This window comes from Lipotes vexillifer, unplaced genomic scaffold (assembly GCF_000442215.2).
Source record: "Lipotes vexillifer unplaced genomic scaffold, Lipotes_vexillifer_v1.1 scaffold390, whole genome shotgun sequence".
Classification (NCBI taxonomy): Eukaryota; Metazoa; Chordata; class Mammalia; order Artiodactyla; family Lipotidae; genus Lipotes; species Lipotes vexillifer.
Genome location: NW_006784503.1, coordinates 2956104 through 2972814, shown reverse-complemented (window position 1 = coordinate 2972814; position 16711 = coordinate 2956104). Strand labels below are relative to the sequence as shown.

The window sequence follows — 16711 nt, the reverse complement described above, 5'->3', positions numbered from 1 at the left end:
GGAAAGAAAATTTCTTCAAAAGACATTAAGCCTATTACTAGATTCTTTGTCTACCAATGTCTCTTTTGTTAGTCAGAAACAGAATTTCTAGGTGCTCCTGGATCTAAGTTGAAGGGTTTGCTCAACATTTGGTTTCCCAGATATTTGCCAGAAACGGCTGAAAAAAAGATGAACAGGCATATCTCCATTCCAGAAACAAGTCAGCCTGTCTATCAGTATCCTCCCCACCTTTTCCCCCTTCTTCCGTCTGATAAAACACATTTTTCAAAATGGGAAGGTGGGGGCTAGAGAAGTACAGGGTGCAGAGCTGGTACCGCCCCTGACCTAATGCCTCACCTGTCTTGCTCGGGCCCTCCTCCTCCTCCCCTTTCCTTGGCTCCCCAGGCCTTTAGGCTCTTCTTACAAGGTCATCAACTCTGATTGGCTATCGCATTCAACTGCTGTATATCAGTACTCAGCCTAGAAATTCTCAAAGCAGAGACTTGGGTGACTTAGAGCTTATACACGTTTTGGGCTTATATACCCAGCTAGTTCCTTACTTAGACACTTGACAACTGAAACTGTTCAAATAATACCATTTAAGGTTGATTTTTTTTATTGTGGTAAAATATATATAACATAAAAATCACCATGTTAACCATTTTTCAGTGAACAGTTCAGTGGTTATTCACACTATTGTGCAACCATTACCACTGTCCATGTCTAGAACTTTCTTATCATTCTAAATTGAAACTCTGTATCTCATTAAGCAATGTCTCTCCACCCCTCAACCGCTGGCAACCACCATTCTACTTTCTGTCTCTGTGTATTCGACTATTCTAGAATACCACTCTTTCTTATCTCTCAGTTTTCCTACAAAAGGCTTAAAATTCCTGGCAAATTTTCCAAGTGACCTTTTTAATAACCAGGTAAACTACGATGCGGGTAAACATAAATGAAATTCTAACTTTTAAAATAACTTTCTGTTAAAGAAGTTGTTACCTCTTAATTACCGCCGTAATTTAAGAGTGTGGCTTCTGCAGTAAAAAAGTGCTCCAACGTTTATATTTACCAATACTCATGGGGCCACACCCTGCACCTTATTGTATGTAAACTATACCTCAAAAAATTGTTAAAAGTAATCACAGTAAAGCCCAGTGTATTTCCCCTCAGGCCTTGTGGTGCTTCCCTCACATTAACTCCAAAGATCCAAACGCCACCTTTAGGGCAAGGAGAAAAGCAAGGCTGGGACAACCCGACGAACCTTCACTAAAGGCTGTGCTACTCACTTCATCAGCTTCTGCTTTGTGGCAGAATCTCTGAAGCTTCTGAACTCTTCGCCTGCTTTGATCTCATAAAACTGGGGCTTGAGGACTGTCTGCCGGTCCTCCCTGAGCCGTTCCTGCCGCTTCACTTTTTCCTCCTGTTGGAGAAGTCGGCGCTGTTTCCTGACCTCTGCAACCCAGTCTTTTTCATCATCCGAACTCTCAGAACTTTCTGCATCACTTGGTTTTCCTTCCGGTTCTTCCTCCTCTTCCTGAAAATAAAAATAGTAAGAAGCAGCTCCTCTCCCCCAACCAAAAACACTGACCCACTATTTTCTTTTAAATAGCATTAGCCCATCAGAGTACGTGACACTGCATGCATCGGAAAAAACATCTTTAATTAAGTAAGATATATTCCTAAGCTGAAGGTCAAACAAATTACAGCTCACGTTTGTTCAAAGACTCTTTCAACTTACACAGAGAACTTTATTTTAAACAAACAGGAGCAAATTCTAAATGATAAAGAGTACATTACTTCTTCATGAAGTTCCTGTTGCTCTAAGAGTCTTAGTTTCTTCTTCCTTTTTTCACTAATTTTGGAAACAAGTGGATTCAAAAGCCTAAATTCTTCACTCTCTTCGTCTACTTGGAAGTCAGGGTTCTCAAACATAACTTTAAATCGATCATCAGTGAGAATATTAGGAAGGCTCTATAAGAAAAAGAATGTCAAAATTTAAAGTTAATACTGGAATAAAATCTGACCAGAAAGATGGCTTAAAAACATTTTACTCAATAATAAATTAATAAGCTACATAAAGCACAACTTATTCAATTATTGTGAAATTTTTAGAAGAATCAGTTTCCAAAACTTTCTAATTGCTTATCTCTTACCCACAATCAAATTCTATTCACCTATTTCACAGAAAATATGTATTAGTTGGCCGTTGCACACAATGAGCTAAGACTGAGTCTTTTGGCCTAACTTTATGCTTAATACATTAGAAAGAATTTTCTTCAATTAACATTTTTTGATGCAAAAACATTTTTCAAGAAAATACATGTTTTTGACACATGGCTTTTTAAGGATAGCTACTATACTGAATGAAAATTAGTGAGACTTTCAACTTCATATTCTAAAACTGGGAGAGGAAGTTGCATCAATCATAAGTCAAGAATTAACAAGGTGGGGAGCTGGTGGTGTAAGTTTACTGACTCTGAGTTATTCGGAAACCTAAGGGGTATTTCCTTCCCTCATAAGACAGCCTCATCGATCTTTTTCTCCAAGGCTATTTAATTGTTCTCAAAGGATACAATGTGAGACTCTACGATTTTGACATAATAAAACTTTACTATTGAGACCCATTTGGGATAGCTCAGGACTTGACACTGCATTCCCTTTTATTTATATACCACTCTGAACAGAAACATTTTCTAGAATGTACTGTAAATTTATCTGTTCACTTAAACAGATGATAATCTTATACACTCAGGGCTCTCCTATTTGTTCCTTATCTGCAATAGGCTTGGAAACAAGATAAATTAACCTACTTAACATGGTTTGTAAAGTAAACAGCCTAAGCACAGGCTGCAAAAAATGAACCTGTTTGTGGTAAACTATGGCTCTACTTAACAGACTTTATTTTACTGGCTGCTTCTCCACTATTGGGAGTAAATAAGGTTGTAAGTAGTTGAGCTCAGAATGTTGTATAACTGAGCTACACAAAAAATTGGTAAACCATGAGACATTAAGGAACTTGGGCTGTTTATTACCTGTATGAGCCTAAAATCTGACAAATCCTTACTAAAATTCTGTGATATACTGAACATATATTTGAGATATATCGAAGTCTTCCCTAAGTATCATTTCCAAGACAGATTTAGGTTCAAGGAAGAAACAAAGATAGGTAAGTTCTAGTTCCTGATCCCAAGGCATTCGCAACCTAATGAGCAAAAAACAAACAAACCTCTATGCTACAAGGCACCTTAAAAAGGATGCTAAACAGAGTTGAAAAGTGCTCTAGGAGCAGAGAGGTAAAAAGTAATTCCAACGAGGTACACTTCAGAAGGGTTCACAGGGGATATGCATCGGGGAGGAAGCTTAAAAGATGGGTAGTTTTCAACAGATAGAAATTTGGGAAGAACATTTCCAGACCACTGAGGAGTGGTGAACAGTCTGATAATATAAGGATAATGGCAAAATTTGAAAAAGCAATTTTTTTTTTTTTTTTTTTTTTTTTGCGGTATGTGGGCCTCTCACTGTTGTGGCCTCTCCTATTGCGGACCACAGACTCCGGACGCGCAGGCTCAGCGGCCATGGCTCACGGGCCCAAGCCCTGAAAAAGCAATTCTTGATCAGGCCAGATTGTAAAGGATTTTAAATACCGTGACATTATTCTGCAGGTAAGGGGAAACTATTAGGGAAGAAGAGGATAAGGAGGAAAGATCCAGAGGGAAGAGCGCGTCAAGAATCTCAGATGACAGGGCTTCCCTGGTGACGCAGTGGTTAAGAATCCGCCTGTCAATGCAGGGGACACGGGTTCGAGCCCTGGTCTGGGAAGGTCCCAAATGCCGCGGAGCAACTAAGCCCGTGCGCCACAACTACCGAGCCTGTGCTCTAGAGCCCACGAGCCACAACTACTGAGCCCGTGCACCACAACTACTGAAGCCCGTGTGCCTAGAGCCCGTGCTCCACAACAAGAGAAGCTATCGCAATGAGAAGCCCCTGCACCGCAACAAAGAGCAGCCCCGCTCGTCACAACTAGAGAAAGCCCGCACGCAGCAACAAAGACCAAACGCAGCCCAAAATGATAAATAAATAAAATAAATAAATTAAAAAAAAAAAAAGAATCTCAGATGACAAAAAGAAGCCTGCTTTGCAATTCCGCAGCGGCGTGCTACACAATGGGCTACTGAGGGAGAAACCAGAGTCATGAGGAAGACGAAGAGGCCTCTTGAGGAAACTGGGAAAAGAGACAGGGCCTGAATTAGGGCAACTGGAATCTAAGGGTGTTTTAGGAAAGGATGATAGTGAGATACACTTCTAAGTTCGAATTGACAGATACAGCTACAGATGAGATGGGAGGAGGAAGACTGAAAAAGAGGGTTAAAATTTTTTCTCAAGGGTCTAGCTTAAGTCACTAGAAAGCTGGTGATACGGTAAGTCAGGATCCATCACTGGAGATGATCAGAGAAAGAGGCACAGGATGGAATAAAGGACAAGAAATTATGTACCAAGACATCCCCTAGTAGCTAAATAGTAAGTACACTGTGGTACATTCAAACAACTGAGTATGATTTAGCGCTGAAAAGAAATAAGGTTTTCAGCCACAAAAAGACATGGAGGGACCCTAAATGCATATTACTAAGCAGAAAGAAGCCAATATGAAAAGGCTACAATCCCAACTATATGACACTGTAGAAAAGGTAAAACAATGGAGACGGTAAAGAGATGAGTGGTTGTCAGGGCTCAGGAGGAAAGGGTGAATAGGTGGAGCACAGAGGATTCGAGGGGATGTGAAAACATTCCGATGTTCTAATAGTGGATACATGTCATTATACATTTGTCCAAAACCGTGGAATGAACAACCCCAAGAGTAAATCCTAATGTAAACTGTGGGCTTCGGGTGATTATGATGTATCAATGTAGGTCCATCGATTTTAACAAATGTTCCCTCTGGTGGGAGATATTAATGGGGGGAGGGGGGATTACGCATGTGTCGGGGCAGGGGTATATGGGAAATCTCTGTACCCTCCTCTTGATTTTGCTGTGAACGTAAAACTGTTCTAAAGTAAAAATTGTCTTAAAAAAATCCAGTGCATGAGAAAAGTTAAACAAAGAAATTATATTCCATATGTATATGTATAACTGATTCACTTTGTTATAAAGCAGAAACTAACACAACATTGTAAAGCAATTATACTCCAATAAAGATGTTAAAAAAATAAATAAAAAATAAAGTCCAATTGTTTAAAGATCAAAAAAAAGAAATTATGTTCCATTTAAGACTGGTTAACTCAGTCTATGGCTCAAGGAGAACATCATCTGGATTCTGACAGACACCATTAGGTGCCTAAAATCAAGGCACCAGGACTCAGGAGAGAAGTGGGGGATAATCTGGATAAATTTTAGAGTTACCTGTAAACACAGGATACATAATACTGCCAAAGACCACATGAGTAGCTATTGGCCTGTTATACATTTTCAGGTTTCATGTATACATATATAAATCCCAAGGGAAATCTTTTCTTTTTCATCTTACTGTATTATTAAATAATCACATTTAACAAATAACTGAGAAATGTGTTAAAAAAGGATATGTTGGCTAGTATTCTTTTCTCCCTTAATTTAAAACAAATAAGTTGCATTGCCCAAAGACAAGTATGCCTTAGAAGAACAAATATAAAATACAAACTCTTCTAACCCAGCTGTAAAAATATTTCCATCAGAGTTTCCTAGTCTGTTTGTTTTCACAGCTGTCTTAAAAAAAAAAAAAGAAGGAGGATGAGATGTAGTTAGTGATGTTCTATAGTAGTTCACGAGCGTCTGGCTAGCGATCTGCCCTATAAATATACATGTACATATGCCAAACACTTGCCACTGGAATTTAGGAAACATCTTAAAGTATTGTTCATACCACAGCCCTGCCTCAAAAAAGTATATTATGTGTAGATATGAGTAGCATGCTTATTATCAATATTTTGTCCCAACACAGTGACATATATGAGAAATACTTAACATTTAAAACAGATTAATTCTTTCAATGCTATGATATCTATGAAATTAAGGTGATGCAGACTTCTGAGTAAAGACGGTGGTTTGAACATGAGCATCTTCTAATCTCTGCTAAAACCCCACTAACACAATAGAAAAGGGGCTTTAAAAAGACACAAATCCTTAAGGATGAGAAGGATAGGAAAGGAAACAGGAGCGATGAGGTTGCAGAAGCAAGAAAGGAAGGTCTAGCACCCGTGGTCTCCAACTGGAGGGAGGCTTCTCTGGAGGGGAGGACGTGGCCAGCTGGGGCCACAGCATGGGGAGGCAAGGGGAGCACCTGGCACCAAGGGGGTGCAGGCGAGGGGCTGAGGTGCCACCCACCCCGACACCCCAAGCCCTCCTGATGGTAGCTCTCCAGTCCTCAGGACGTTGGTAGCCAGGCCACCACCCTCCAATCAGGAGACTCAGAGCGGCGGAGAGAAAGGCTGAAAGATGCTGCCACTTGGCGCTTCCCCAAATAAACAGTTTGGCCAGGTCAGCACACAGGACTGATGAGCCATCTCCACCTCAGAGCCTCCCGTCAGCTTTTCAAATCTTTCACTCTTTAATTTGAACAAATGACCATGAATCACAGCAGGGAAAGACTACTTAAAATTTTTTTTAAGAAAATTTCCCAGTACTGTAGAACCTAAGTTCCTGGATTGAAAGAATAAAGCTGAAAGAATAAATGAATTAATTCTTAATTAGAATTAATACCACCAAATTAATTAATACCAAATTTCTAATACCAAATACCACCAATTAATACTACCAAATTTCTAAGTTTGGATAAGGTCCAGATAATGTTTCACGACTTTATGCAGTGGGTCATTTGCCATTGCAACTGAAAGGTAAACATCTTATTAGACTTTAATTACGTTATCAGTGATAGTGATATCTGGGAACATATTTCACCGTCGGTCTCCATGAAATTTCAGCTGGAGCCAAAGCAGAACATAACCGCACCATACTGACTTTCAAATCACAAGTTATCAGAGCTATTAAAGCTCCTGAGGGTTTAAAGAGCTGAATTCAAAGACAAGACTAATGGACTGCTGATGGATTTAACAATTCCTTCAAGTATTCTTCACAATTATAATGAAGAAGTCTTTCCTTAATTCACGAATGGTTTTTAACGTCTTTTTTGGGGGGGCGGGGTGGGGGAAACCACACCACGCAGCCTGTGGGATCTTAGTTCCCCGACCAGGGGTCGAACCCAGGCCCTGGCAGTGAGAGCGAAGTCCTAACCACTGGACCGCCAGGGAATTCCCCAGGTCATTTTAATTAGATAAAACTGTTAAACAAATCATACAAACTGTCTAATAACAGATTCAGATTTTTAGATGACTATATTTAAGTATTTCTGGAAAGAAACTGAGCTCTGGTAATAGAGCCTGACTTGGGTCAGCAAGCCACTAAGAGCAGATGAGCACACTGTACAAAGACCGGTCTCTGGCAGGGTTCTACAGTTCACACAGCTACAGACACCGTGCTTCCAGCTTCCAACAGCTGAAGGGAAACTGCTTGATGGAAGAAGATAAGAATTTCCAAGGTTCTTCCTCTTTGCACTTGCAGTAGAAATAGCACACAGTCTGATGATTCTTTATAGGATAACCCTATAAATGTTTTGACTAAAACTGTTTTAAAGGCACAGACAACCATGATTTTCCCATTGACTCTATAGATCACTTTGCATGTTTTCAGCTCCCAGGGTCGTTGTTACCATCCTGCACTAACGTGCACAGCAAGGACCACCTGTGTTCTCCATCTCTTCCGGCAGTCCCTAACCTCAACGAAAGTCTGAGAGGCAGAGGGGGGATGGTGAGAAAAGGGTGCCTCCCCCACATCTCCACAATCATAAGGCCTTTAAAAAGGATCCTGAACTGTGTACACCGTGCTGCACAAAGTATCAAAATTAAATTTTTATGTATGTATGTATGTATGTATGTATGTATGTATGTTTTGTGGTACGCTGGCCTCTCACTGTTGTGGCCTCTCCCGTTGCGGAGCACAGACTCCGGACGTGCAGGCTCAGCGGCCATGGCTCACGGGCCCAGCCGCTCTGCGGCATGTGGGATCTTCCCGGACCAGGGCACGAACCCGTGTCCCCTGCATCGGCAGGCGGACTCTCAACCACTGTGCCACCAGGGAAGCCCCAAAATTAAATTTTAAGTGCCCTACTATCTATAACATTAAATGTAATAAGGACTCATAAGCATAAAACATAGAAAAGAATACATCTGCAGCCTAAATTAGCTTCACTCCCTCCCTACTGAAACTTTAGGGCATGTAAATCCAAAGATCACTCCCATTAAGCTTGCAGAAGGACATATAAAGCTGAAAGGTTACCTCCCTAACCATCCTCAGGCTGGGCTAACAAGACAATCAATGTGGGGACTTCCCTGGTGGCGCAGTGGTTAAGAATCCACCTGCCAATACAGGGGACACGGGTTTGATCCCTGGTCCGGGAAGATGCCACATGCCACAGGGCAACTAAGCCCATGCGCCACAACTACTGAGCCTGTGCTCTAGAGCCCGTGAGCCACAACTACTGAGCCTGTGCTCTAGAGCCCGTGAGCCACAACTACTGAGCTTGTGTGCCGCAACTACTGAAGCCCGCGTGCCTAGAGCCCGTGCTCCGCCAAAAGAGAAGCCACTGCAATGAGAAGCCCACAGGCTGCAATGAAGAGTAGCCCCCGCTCACCAAAACTAGAGAAAGCCCGTGCGCAGCAACGAAGATCCAACACATATATAAATAAATATAAATAAATTTATTAAAGAAAGAAAGAAAGAAAGAGAAAGGAAGGAAGGAAGGAAGGAAGGAAGGAAGAAAATAAATCAATGTGAATACTCTGAGGAGAAAGTCAAGGTAGCAGGAAGCACTTACATTTTAAACATTTTAAGATATACGTATATACTTAATATACTGATGTAAATTAGGAAGGTGCACAGCCATAGCATATAGATGTATAAATTCATATAATAACAAGTTTAAGTCATTGTTTCAACATTGGTATACTATTCATGTAATGAAAGGAGAAACGTAAAAGCCATCTATGTACTTACTTGTGTGTGTGGGGGTGGGATGAACTGGGAGATTGGGATTGATTCATATACACTAATATGTATAAAATAGATAACTAATGAGAACCTGCTGTATAGCACAGGGAGCTCCACTTCGATGTACAGAAGAAACTAACACAACGCTGTAAAACAACTATACCCCAATAAAAAATAAATGTAAAAGAATTGGAAAAAGAAGGGAAAAAACCAGCATATTAAAAGAAGCTAATAGACCAGGATGAGAGGATGCAGAAAGGATGAGGCGGCCAAGGATGACGGAAGGAACAGTGAGAGGGAACCCGTTCACAGCACCGGGAACGCCCCTCGCTGGTCCTATTCCTGCATCTTAGAGAAGAACAAGCTGTGACCCAGTGAAGCTGAGGGTCACCCATGATGACACAGCTAGTTAGCAAGGGGGCCAGACACAAGACCCTTTAGCTGCAGTCCCCTGACGTCACTGAAGAGAGTGGTACAAAAATTAACACATGAAGAGCCCACTTATCTCCCGTTCACTTACCTAGCTAAAAACTAGAGAGAGAACCGAGAAAGAATAAACAAGCAAACAATCCCCTCCTGAGAGCTCAACACAGCTGGCCCAGATACGAGATTCGGCCATCCATCTACTCAGGCAGGTCCTGCATGCAGGCCTGCAGGAGAGATCAGATCTTTACACCTCATTCCAGAGAACAGCCCAGCTTGGTCATCTGTCTGCCTGATCTAAGCAGGTGAGAAAACAGCACTGGGGAGGAACGAGGAAGCCTTCGCATATCCGGGAAAATTAGAAAAATCTCCTCCTGCCCTGACAACATCAGCTAAATGAAGCACTGACCCTTATTTAGTTTACAACCGATCTTTCTCTATTTTACATTAGGAACGGAATGTAGAGAGCAGTATTCATAGGAGTGCACAGTCCCAATGATGCCAAGTCTAAATGAAAACTGGTTACTTGTGAAGTTATAAACAAACCTAGTTAGTACAGAGAAAAACAATAAACAAATTCAATATTTAACAATAAAAGGATTACTTAAAATACATGCACAAGAAAAAATATGCAGCTCTCAAAAATATTTACGAAAGAATTTTTAATAAAAATGGGAAGCTATGTGTGTTATTTTATAGAACCAGGATAAATATTTTATATATACAATAGTATCCTGCTATTATAGTTTATAATTTTAAGAGAAATAAGACAGGAAGGAAATTCACTAAAATATTAATGATGCCTTTGGATAGAATTATATGGGTGACTTTCTTCTTTATATTCTTTTCTATTTTACAAACTTCCCATATTGAGCACATACTATCTTAAAAGCAGGGAAAATAGAAAACAAAATGCATTTTTAAAGTAAAAAGATACAAGTTACTGTCAAGAAAATGGAGAAACAACTTATCAATATTTTCTCTGCCTTATAAAATCTTACCTTAACCTTCTTTTTCCACGTCGATTTTTGCTTTTCCTCCTCTTCCTCAATTAATTTAAGTGCCAGCTCTTTGTTAACTTTTGGCAATTTCTAGTAGAGGTGAAAGAAAACACTGTACTGAGATACCGACAGTTTAGCTTTAAAGGTTAACGCGAAGAGCAGGCACAGAAGGGCTCCACGTCCTAGTCTGACCTGTGGCCAATATACACACGCACTGCTTTGAAAAACTTAACAAATAATCTGGAAAAAGGAAAAACCTGTCACTAGTCTTTTGCACTGAAAGTGTGTGCATGTGTTTTGAACAATGTCCAGTTAGAAAAGATTGTATCACTTGGTGGCTGACCTCAGTCGGGAAGGCAGAAGGAGATGGGGTTTGCGCTTCCCCTCTGCTTGCCGTTGGCGCGACGTCACCCATCAACGCTTCTTTGTCCTGGCAACAACAGGTGGCTCCAGCAGAGCAGGGAGTCCACTTTGTGGTTCTCCCACGCTCCCGGAACAGCTTCATCCTACCTCGGGAACCCCAGCGCCAGCTGTCAGCCCTCCACGGAGGTCTGAGTCCCAGCTCTCAGGCCTGCCTCTCTCCTGCCGCCCAGCCCTGGGGTGTTAGCTGCTCCCTGAAGCCACGGCCTCTCTGATCAATACCTCAGTATTTTTGCCTTTTCAGTTCTCTAATACCTGGGTAACAATTCTTTACATTAAATTCCCTCTGTTAATAGAATTAGTGTGGCCTGATTCCTGTCTGGGCCCTGGCATAGTCTAATGACCATTTCCCATGACCCAAGCAGCTAGCCTAAGACACTCCCAAATGTCAGAAAGAAATGGGGATTAGCAAAGCACCAACACTCCAAAATCTAAATCCCTATTTGAAAATAGCATCATGTTTTCCTGGTAGGACTGACACGCTCAGCTCACCTGGCATTATTTTCCCACAATACCATTACCATAGAGTCTATAAGGATAAAACTGTAAAGAGCATCCACCCTCACAACAAATAAAATATACCAAAAATATTAGTAAAAGATGTAAACTAAGGATGGAAAAACTAAGAAATGGATGGCGGGTTTCTTTGAATAATAAATAAAATACAAATGAAGTACTTTTCTGTGGTAGATTCGACGCTGACTCTACAATATTTACCTTTAACTGGACTCTCTGTGCTCGTGTTTCTTCTATCTTCTGTCGGATCTTATCCTTCCTATATTCTTCAAAAGCAAATGGATTTACCATCAGTTTCACCTTTTCAAAGTGGGAAAAAATTAAAAATAAGAGAATTGTATTTAGCAGCATGTCTCATATACAGCATGACTATCATGCCAAAGAACAGACAGATCGCTTACAAATCTCAAGTATGTTTTATAAAAATGAAAGTAAGTAGAGAAGAAATGGCTACAGAGTGCTTTTAGTTATCACCTAAAATAACCGTAGTTTTGTACTTACCTTGTGGTAGAGTCTTATATCCATGAAAAATCCATGCATATATGCCCGGAGAAAAGGTGATCCAATGAGATGGGTGAGCCCTGGGCAAAGTTAATCAAAAGAGGGTAGATCTTTATGAAATCTTGATTAAAATTCAACGATCTTTCACGACAACCATTTGATTATAAGTTCGCTTCTGAGTAAAAATTTAAGGATCAGAATTACTGACCTTCTTCAATAATTGCAAAGAAAATTTTACTCTGCTTCAGCAATATCATCCTTACTTGTTTCTAATGCAGTACTAAGCACAAAAATGATGGCAGGTCTTTATGAACTATGACAGATACGTAGAGAAGTGTTCCCTATACAAGTGGTTCTCAGAATTTTGGATTCCATGAGCTAGTTTCACTTTAAAAATAATACTGAGGGCACTTCCCTGGCGGTCCGGTGGTTAAGACTCCATGCTTCCACTGCAGGGGCACAGGTTCGATCCCTGATCGGGGAACTAAGATTCCGCATGCCATGCAGTGCGGCCAAAAAAAAAGCCCAAACAAACAAAAAATGCTGAGATCAACACTAGGTTGTCAACTTTCAAACTGCCAAGTAAGAACAGTGCTGGGGTTGGGGGGAGACCACTGTTATGGCCCATAATTTCCAAAAACAAAGGACACTGTCACAACAATAATGTAGATACGGCATGTTTTTCCCCAAAAAGAACAGCTTCTGGCAAATTTATACCAACATATATATTATATACAGACATACTTCATCATGGGTGAATTAAAAGTTCAATGCCAATCAGTGTTTGGAAGCTTTAAACAATATCTCTCACAGGGTTTCCTAGATTTAGATTTCATTTACAATTAGTGGTGCTGGTGGTCACATAAGGATGCTCTGCCTCTGTCACAAAAATTATTTATTAATTGCAAATATTTACACAGAGGAAGGTTATGAGAATATTTATCTTCAGAATAAGACCACCTATGATATACTCACATAAAAGGCAGCTTTAGTTGGTATAATACTAAGTGACTATGTTTCCAAGAAAAACATTACCCTGATTTCCAAATTTTAGAAATAAACATCCCTCCAGACCTAAAAATCACTTACTAGGAAAATCACACAGATGTACAAAACAGTATACATTACAGAACAATATCAAAAGGCAAAATTAAATTTAGGATAATCTCATAAAGTAATAAGACTTGGTCAGAAAAATACTTTCCTAGAATTCATTAGGTTAATAAAACCACAGGGTTTGGATTTGCACAGGAGAAACTTAAAAGGTGGTGGGGGGTCGGGGGGAGGGAGGGCTGAACCTTAATGAAATGTCCAATGCATAACAATCTGCATTTAGGTACCTGCACATGTGTGTTCCTAATTTTTTTTGCTTCCTCTGTTAGGTACATAAAATTTATATTTATGGCCCAGCATCATTCCCATTCCAGGAGAAAGCTTTTCATATTAAAACAATTCTACACGGAGAATCTGGCAGGAGCAGCAGCTTTTCTCATCATCAGCTCCATAGAACACTAGTCCCAAGAGATCTTTGAGGAAGAAGAGGTTCTGTGATCAAGTTAAGTTTGGGAACTGGTTCATATTCTCCTCCCACTCCTGGAGATTTATAGTGTATGATGGCATTAAAGGCTCAAAGAAGTCCATAAGTATAGAAACTGATTTATCTTGGCTTAACCTAACATTTCTCACACTTATTTGCCACAAATCTCTTAAAATGATAGGTAACATTTATGTATTATGTTTCAAAACTGTGCTGAGTACTTTTCAAGCATTATCTGATTCATTCTCCAAGCAACCCTATGGGTAGGTACCATTACTATTGCCATTTTATAGATGAGGAAACCAAGGCACAGTGAGGTTAAGTAAACTGGCCAAGGCATAGAGCTATTAGTCATGGGACGTGAGCCCATGTCAGCCCATCTCTAATGCCCATGATATCAGCCACAATGCTACCCATCCAGCACTGCATACACAGTGGCCCATGAAACACAGTATATATAGGACCTGCTAAAGGCCATAATTGGGAAATGTCAGAACTTGCAAGTATTCAATGCTATAATCTTAAGAAATAAGGGAAGTTAGTTACATGGCCTTATTTTTACTTTAACATAAATTATTTAAAAAGGTTTTATATATGATCATAAAATCTGTTGAAAAATTATAACCAGTGGCTCATTTAATATTAAAAGATATTACTAATTTACATGAAGATGATTTCTAGTATAACTTATTTTGTTGAATATTATATCTATTTCCATAGTTTTAAAAATAGGCTGTATGAATGCATTTTAACAAAACGTATCTAAACCTTTATCACTGCCTTCCTCACCCAAAATAAACACAGTGAAGAGACTGAAAAAACACCCAAAATATACTAAACACAGTAGTTTTTAAAAATCCACAAAATAGCAATGACTTTTTAGTCTCCAATTTAAGAAGGTAGGTGAGTATGACACAAGCATACTGTAAAAATTACGCTGGAGATATTTAAGGAGGCACTTCAGTAGGAAGACTTAGTTCACCCTATTTCATCCATAAGTCATATTTTTAAAAGGCTAAATACAACTCTTTTCTTTTTAAACACATTAAAATTTAAAGAATTATTTTGGTGATAGCTGGTAGAAAATAATTCTGCCTGGATTAACTGTGCTAAAAGATATAGTTTAAAAATAGAATTTAAGACTCTCTCTTCTAATCTATTTGTTATATGATTCTATTTTCTTTTAGCATTTAACTGCTATAGTACCTCTATTTGTTCTAAAGACAACTAAGCTGCCTAGGCTTGTGGAGAATGGATCCTCTAAGTTTTCCCATTCTCAGTAATTTGCTATGTAGCCTTTTCCCAACAATAGAACAAGATTAGCAAAACCTAGTCTTGTTATCCTACAAACCAGTACTAGTCAACTAAGATAAATATGTTCTTCAGAGGGGTCAGTATGGCTGAGGTTAAGAGTATGGACTCTAAGTTTAAACTCTAACCCTCACATTTACCAACCACTGAAGCCTCTGGCAAGTTGCTTTAATCTTTCTGGGGAAAAAAAAAATCTTTCTGTGCCTCAGTTTCTTTACCTATAAAATGAAATCATAATAGTATCCACTCCATAGCTGTGAGGATTAAATGAGTTGTATATAAAACATTCAGAATACCGCCTGGCACACGTAAGCCCTATTTTAAATGTTGGCCATTATTAAGAAGCATTTCTTGGTTTGTATTCTTTAAACCTGAGTAACTGTTAAGGTTCTACATATTTTTTTTTTTTTTTGCGGTACGCGGGCCTCTCACTGTTGTGGCCTCTCCTGTTGCGGAGCACAGACTCCAGACACGCAGGCTCAGCGGCCATGGCTCACGGGCCCAGCCGCTCCGCGGCATGTGGGATCTTCCCAGACCGGGGCACGAACCCGTGTCCCCTGCATCGGCAGGCGGACTCTCAAACACTGCGCCACCAGGGAAGCCCAAGGTTCTACATATTTGAGGATTCAATCTATGGGTTCAAAGTTTTGGATTAAGTCTTTTAATAAGCAAACCTACAGGGGGACAAAAATCATTTCTGTGCAGTCTCTGAGATTTCTCAAAATCTTATTATATTCAAATAGCACTTGAAAGTCACTGTTCCCTTGACTGATACTTTTCCTATACATAGGTGGCAGGTTAAAAAAATTATTCCTCATTTAAGATACAAAAAAGCCTCATCGGGCTTCCCTGGTGGCGCAGTGGTTGAGAATCTGCCTGCCAATGCAGGGGACATGGGTTCGAGCCCTCGTCTGGGAAGATCCCACATGCCGCGGAGCAACTAGCCCCATGAGCCACAATTACTGAGCCTGCGCGTCTGGAGCCTGTGCTCCTCAACAAGAGAGGCCGTGATAGTGAGAGGTCGGCACACCGCGATGAAGAGTGGCCCCCGCTTGCCGCAACTAGAGAAAGCCCTCGCACAGAAACAAAGAGCCAACACAGCCATAAATAAATAAATAAATAAATAAAATTCAAAAATAAAAAAGGCAAAATTCCTTTAAAAAAAAAAAAAGCCTCATCTCAGTAGGTTGAATTTATCTGAATCTTTTTCTAGGCAGAGATTATATATACTAAGTTTAACGTCTGATTTGTCAGAAAGAGATTTGGAAAATCAGATAAATGTGACTCCATCACTTCTAATGTTCAAAACTCAAAACAAAAACAAGTAGAAATAATCTTATAAACATTTCATCACAATTTTTTTTACCTAAATTTTCAAGGTCTTTCTTGGTGACAAATTTGTAATCATCATAAACTGTGCTTTCTGGATTCTCTTCCAATTCTTCTGTCAAGTTGTCTAAGAAGGAACACCACCTGGGAGCAGGACCCAAAACCTGCCGGCGTTGATTAGAAGGTTAGCAAATGTACATTCTAATCATGTCAACTAAGAGTTATTTTACAACCAGATTTCATGTTATATTTATATAATTTTAAAATCCTTGATTCTATCAGAAGTACTGAGAAACAACTGCAATATGCATAATCAAGTCTATAATGGAAGAGAAAAAAACAGAGTAGGGAGAACTTAGGCCTATAAGGGAAAAATCTCAGTCTGGGACACAATAATATTAATGAATATTCTTACATGAGAACTATGAAAATATAAATAATAATTCAGGTAGTAATAGTAACATCCATCTATAATTCTATTATCTCTTTCATTCAAAACAGTACTAGAATCTACAAAAGCATACTTGGCATACTAGACCTTTTGTTTGCCACTCATGACAAAAGTCCAAAATGAGAATTACCCTTTTTAAGCGTTTTCAACTAATTACTTGATAAT

General features: G+C 39.7%; 1 protein-coding gene across 3 annotated transcripts in view; it reads right to left on the bottom strand.

Moving 5' to 3' along the window:
- NOL10 (nucleolar protein 10) overlaps nucleotides 1-16711 on the bottom strand; it is a 90840-nt gene that overhangs the window by 15223 nt on the left and 58906 nt on the right. For all 3 annotated transcript variants that reach the window (XM_007456920.1, XM_007456921.1, XM_007456922.1), the window contains 6 exons: nucleotides 16133-16259; nucleotides 11919-11998; nucleotides 11619-11717; nucleotides 10482-10571; nucleotides 1780-1953; nucleotides 1269-1516 (listed from right to left, as the gene is read on the bottom strand). In XM_007456920.1, the coding sequence (XP_007456982.1) occupies nucleotides 1269-1516; nucleotides 1780-1953; nucleotides 10482-10571; nucleotides 11619-11717; nucleotides 11919-11998; nucleotides 16133-16259 (818 nt within the window). The remainder of the gene's footprint in view (nucleotides 1-1268; nucleotides 1517-1779; nucleotides 1954-10481; nucleotides 10572-11618; nucleotides 11718-11918; nucleotides 11999-16132; nucleotides 16260-16711) is intronic.